Source organism: Atractosteus spatula, chromosome 14 (assembly GCF_055471065.1).
Source record: "Atractosteus spatula isolate fAtrSpa1 chromosome 14, fAtrSpa1.hap1, whole genome shotgun sequence".
Classification (NCBI taxonomy): domain Eukaryota; kingdom Metazoa; phylum Chordata; class Actinopteri; order Semionotiformes; family Lepisosteidae; genus Atractosteus; species Atractosteus spatula.
Window position 1 is genome coordinate 30,426,378 of NC_142719.1, and position 5,109 is coordinate 30,431,486.

The 5,109-nt window shown below is 47.5% G+C and overlaps 1 protein-coding gene across 1 annotated transcript; it reads left to right on the top strand.

Moving 5' to 3' along the window:
• Window positions 1-687: 687 nt before the first annotated feature.
• Window positions 688-4,638, top strand: adrb2a (adrenoceptor beta 2, surface a). Its single transcript, XM_088933124.1, has 2 exons — window positions 688-879; window positions 1,049-4,638. The coding sequence occupies exons 1-2, from the start codon at window positions 709-711 to the stop codon at window positions 2,258-2,260; spliced, it is 1,383 nt and encodes a 460-aa protein (XP_088789250.1). The 5' UTR covers window positions 688-708; the 3' UTR covers window positions 2,261-4,638.
• The last annotated feature ends 471 nt before the right edge of the window (window positions 4,639-5,109 follow it).

Genomic DNA, 5,109 nt, shown 5'->3' on the forward strand with positions numbered 1-5,109 from the left:
AATAATTAACATTAAAAAACAACGATGCACTCAGGAATTAGAACCGGGAGATAAATACCATTTTCTCGTGGACAAAAAGCTTTTTCAAAAGTCGCACTGACTTTTAGTCACACTGTGGATTCAAAACAAACACTCCATTTACTAGCCTCTGCAGTTTCAGGTTAGGACTTTCAAATGTTTTTTTGTTCATGAAATGAAAAGCTTATTTTCACATACATATACAGTACTTTCCTTTGACCTCAGTAGGATTAATCGTCCCATTGACAAGGAAACTTGGGGCAGACTTGATTCTGGGGGGCACAGAGGTTGATCTTAGCCTTTTGTCACGAGTTTCAACGGTTAAGAAAATGAATACAGTCACCCCAGTCAGTCAGACAGCCAGCACAAACCGAAAGGGACACACAGAGAGGGAAAGTAGAATCTGTTCTTTTGCATTTGTACTTCTTCCTTCGAGACAAGACCATAACACAGACTGATAAGCTATAAAAAACTGAGGGTTTTTTGACATATGCAGCACTTTATACTTCCTCTGTTGATCTGGTTCACAGACAGAAAGTGACCAGTCCGATGTTTCACACAACAGCCTTTAGCGCTTTGCCCTCCTTGCCTGCTCATTGGCTGCTGGAGATGATGTCATCGCCCACCCTTGCTATAAGGTTCTGTCAATAGCCTGCGAGCACCATCCACAGCCAGGAACCTGCATACTGTATGTGCCAGACTGCAACGCAGCCTGTGAAAGAGTGGGACAGAAATGAGCAGAGAAGAGTGCGACAGGGCTCTTTTGGGAAGTGTCTAAGCAGATTTCGGACATCAAAGAGCAAAGGAATAAAGCTGATTGATGTGGGAAAAAAGAAGAAGACAAGAGCACAGCAGGAGAAGGTTAGTAAACTTTCCCCCCCTTTAATAACTCAACACCTGTTTTATGTAAAAAAAGCAAAAGCAAAAACAAGTGTTTAGTTTTTTTTATTGGCTGCCCCCCTTGTCTTTCTACCGTCTAAGTGGTCCATTTATTGACCAGTCTGTCGCTGTTGCTGTGGTTGTTTCTCAGACCATGGACCCTCTCAGTAACAGCTCTACGTCCAACTCGAGCAGCCCCGAGCACAGCGAGGCGTCGATGGTGGTGATAGGCATGCTGATGTCGCTGCTGGTGCTGGGCATCGTGTTCGGGAACATTCTGGTCATCACCGCCATCGCCCGGTTCCAGAGGCTGCAGACCGTCACGAACTGCTTCATCATGTCGCTGGCCTGCGCCGACCTGGTCATGGGCCTGGTGGTGGTGCCCTTCGGGGCGTGCCACATCATCCTGAAGACCTGGCACTTCGGCAACTTCTGGTGCGAGTTCTGGACGGCCACGGACGTCCTCTGCGTCACGGCCAGCATCGAGACCCTGTGCGTCATCGCCCTGGACCGCTACCTGGCCATCACCTCCCCCTTCCGGTACCAGTCGCTGCTGACCAAGTGCCGGGCCTGGATCGTGGTGGTGGCCGTGTGGCTGGTGGCCGGCCTCATCTCCTACCTGCCCATCCACATGCAGTGGTCGGTCTCGAAAGACCCCGAGGCCCAGAAGTGCCTGAATGACACCCACTGCTGCGACTTCAACACCAACACCGCCTACGCCGTCACCTCCTCCATCGTCTCCTTCTACATCCCCCTGGTGGTCATGGCGTTCGTCTACGGCAGGGTGTTCCAGGAGGCCAAGAAGCAGCTCAAGAAGATCGACAGGTGCGAGGGCCGCTTCTACGTCCAGAGCGGCCACCCGCAGCAGGAGGGGGGCGGCGAGCCCAAGGTGGGGAAGGCGCCCCCGAGGAGGGCCTTCAAGTTCTGCCTGAAGGAGCACAAGGCCTTGAAGACCCTGGGGATAATCATGGGAATCTTTACTCTGTGCTGGCTGCCCTTCTTTGTGCTCAACGTGGTGGCGGCCATTGGCCAGTTCCAAACCACCAAACTGACGTTCAAGATTCTTAACTGGATAGGGTACGCCAACTCGGCCTTCAACCCCGTGATCTACTGCAGGAGCCCCGAGTTCCGGCACGCCTTCCAGGAGATCCTGTGCCTGAGGCGGTCGCCCTTCCCCAAGCTGGGCCAGCCCAACGGGTATGTTTACAGCGGACAGAGCTGGCAGAACGACCCGCAGGCAAAGGGCAGGTCGAGCTCGGAGGACAGCGCCAGCCCGGAGGGGACGCTGGCCAAGTGTCAGGGTCCCCTCTCCAGGACGGACACCAACGGCAACTGCAGCAAAGCTCTCACGACCGTTGTATAACTCGCTGACTCCCCCGGGGGAAAAGGGGGAGTTTTTTTTGGGGGGGGGGGGGGAAACACATTTTTTGAGTGTGTTTGAATGTACAAGTGGGGAATCCAGGGGGTGAGACTGTGGGCGGGGGTGGTGGGCGCCAGTGAGTGGGTTCTGGTAAAACGAAAGGAGCCCACTTGATCACATTCGCTCTCACGGGAGAGTGGGTCTCTGCAACTTTAAATTTCATTTCACCTACCTCATTGTTTTTATTTTTTTATTTTTAACAAACTAGGGACATGACTTCTTTTTTTTTTAACGAAATGCAAGAGAGCAATGCACCCAGGCTTACGTTCTTACAACGAAAGAAAACTCCGGATCCTTTAAAGAGAGAAAAAAAAAAGGAAGTCCTCTTTTTTAATGAAGGACACACGTGAAAATGGTACCGTAACAGTATTTAATCGACGTCTGCCGACCATGCTAGCAAGCGGTTTTGTAGAGTTCAATATGTTTTGCTCCAACAATGAATTATCTTGGGGGGGGGGGGGAGTCGAGGGTAAAGGACTCAGAGTGGCGTCTCGGGCTGTCTAGTCTCAGGATTTGCACAATGTGGAAGTGCAGTCTTAACTTTTAATCAGTCACTAAACAGGACGTCTAGGACAGTGCACTCGCGATCGAGTTTAAACCCGCCTTTGACAAAACTGAAGAGAAAACAAAAACAGGAAGAAAAAAAGAACTATACGACGTATACTCAAATTATTAGCTTGCACAGCATTCATCTCGTCCGCATCTTCAATACATTCCAGTTTCTTTTTGTGCAAAATCTAAAGCGAGGGCTTAATAAAGCGCGGCGCTGTCGACTCTGCTACCCAACAGTAACCCAACACTCAGAGGGAAAATAACAGGTGCAAAGCGCCGCTCTTTCCGTTTAGAAGGAACGGGCTGCAAAACAGTTGAGCAATGCTCTTCGACAGTTACAGCCCCCGACAGCTTTTCTGATTGGTAATACTCTTGAAGGTTAACCCCGTTTTGTCTTGAGGCTGCGGTGTGTTGAGTTTGCCGAGACTCCCGTTATGGGGTTCAAAGCTGAATCGAACCCAGTCCAGAGGGGAAGGCAGTCAAGTCTGGAAGTCAGCTAAGAAAAAAAACAAACCAACCCAAGGCGAATCCAGGCTGAATTCCAGCTGTAGCCGCTGGTGTAAAGTGTAGATACCAGAGGCGGTAGCGGGGTGTAGTGGTGGGGTTTCGGATTCCTATCTAGAAAGTTGTGCGATCGAATCGCAAGGAAAAACACGCGAAGTACTTCACCCAGATCGCAGCAGTGAAATGCTCGGGTGTGTAAACAGAAGTTGGTCTTTGCCGATACAATCGTTAGCCAATTAAGTTAATTAAAGCAGATGAAAGTCACTCTGACCATTCTGTAACTACAGTACAGTACAGCCATCACCAGACAGACAGCACTACCGATTGTTTAGACTGCTACTATTAAAAAGCACACTCAAATGTATCGATCTTAAGCTTTTGAGACGTTTTTACTGTCGTGGCTTTTCGTAGGAAGAGAAATCTTTACTGGAGGCTGAAAAGGTTCTGTCACGACATTTTTCATACTGCGAACGAAAAAGGGAAGATGAGCTCCTGCGTATACAGTATATCCGACTCGCAAAGCACCCGAGTCGAGTATTAACCGCAACGGCTCCAGTCCATTCTCGCCTCTCGGAGACGCACCACTGCGTCTACACACCTGTCTCTGCTCCGGTCTGGAGGTGTTTTCTGAAATACAGAGATGAAAGCATCCGGGCAGGAAATCAGACCGGGGGCGGTTATAACGCGTGGCAGTACGAAAATAAAATTAAATGATTTCAGCCTTCTCGAAGCAAACTTCATGCAACAGAAAATGCATTTTGTGATCATATGCGCCCATTGCGTACACTGAAAGAAAATCGGAATAGCTGTCTCTATTCTCAGTGTGCCTCCTATCACCAGCGTTAGCAATCGGTAAATTCGTGAAAGTGGCTTATTGAAATATAGGCGGGTATCAAAACTGTGAACTTATCTTAATCACAAGCAGCAATATAACTGGTATTCCTCCTATTCACTTAATTACCGTGTTTTCAGGCTCTAAAGCGTTCTCTTTAGAAATCAAAGCATTGTTGTTCGCCTTTCATCCCCTTTTCATTTGTTGAGTTTGATCATTTATAAATATCGTTCAGATATTAAGAAGGGGCACTTTCTAATACTGAGATAGTTCCATCGTTCACTGGTACTAAAACAAAAAATAATCGACATATACGGAATAAAAGACATACAATCTGTATGTATATTTTGTGTATATGTAGACCTGTACAGTGTACAGTATGTGCACGGAAACATTTTTTCTTTGCGAGATCATTTTAATGTAAAAAAAAAAATATTTGTATCAACGTCTGTATGTGGATATCAAATGAAATCCAAACTAGAACGGTTTTTCCGCAGCCTTCTCATTTTTAATGGTGCATACCAGTTAGAACACGTGAGATATATTTTAAAAATTTGTGTAAAACAAATGATTCTACATAGAACCGCTTTAGATGCACTTTTGTAACGTGAAACCAACCGTGTGGAAGAATTTGTATACACCGCCCTCTTCTGGCGATTTACGCATCTGCACACTTTATGTCCTGTCAGCACAGTATAAGTACGGAAACCCTCATCAGCAGTGCTTGTTATGGGAACTTAACTCTCTCTTTCTGTGTGTGTTGGGGGCTCATCCCTCCAAAACTCAGCCTTATCCCTGCACTGTTCAGGAATCAGTTTTTAATATGTGCAATAGCCTTGCAACGAGCCAGCTGAGCCCCGTGTTCCTTCGAAACCTAAAACGCATCAAGTGACACTAAAAAGTC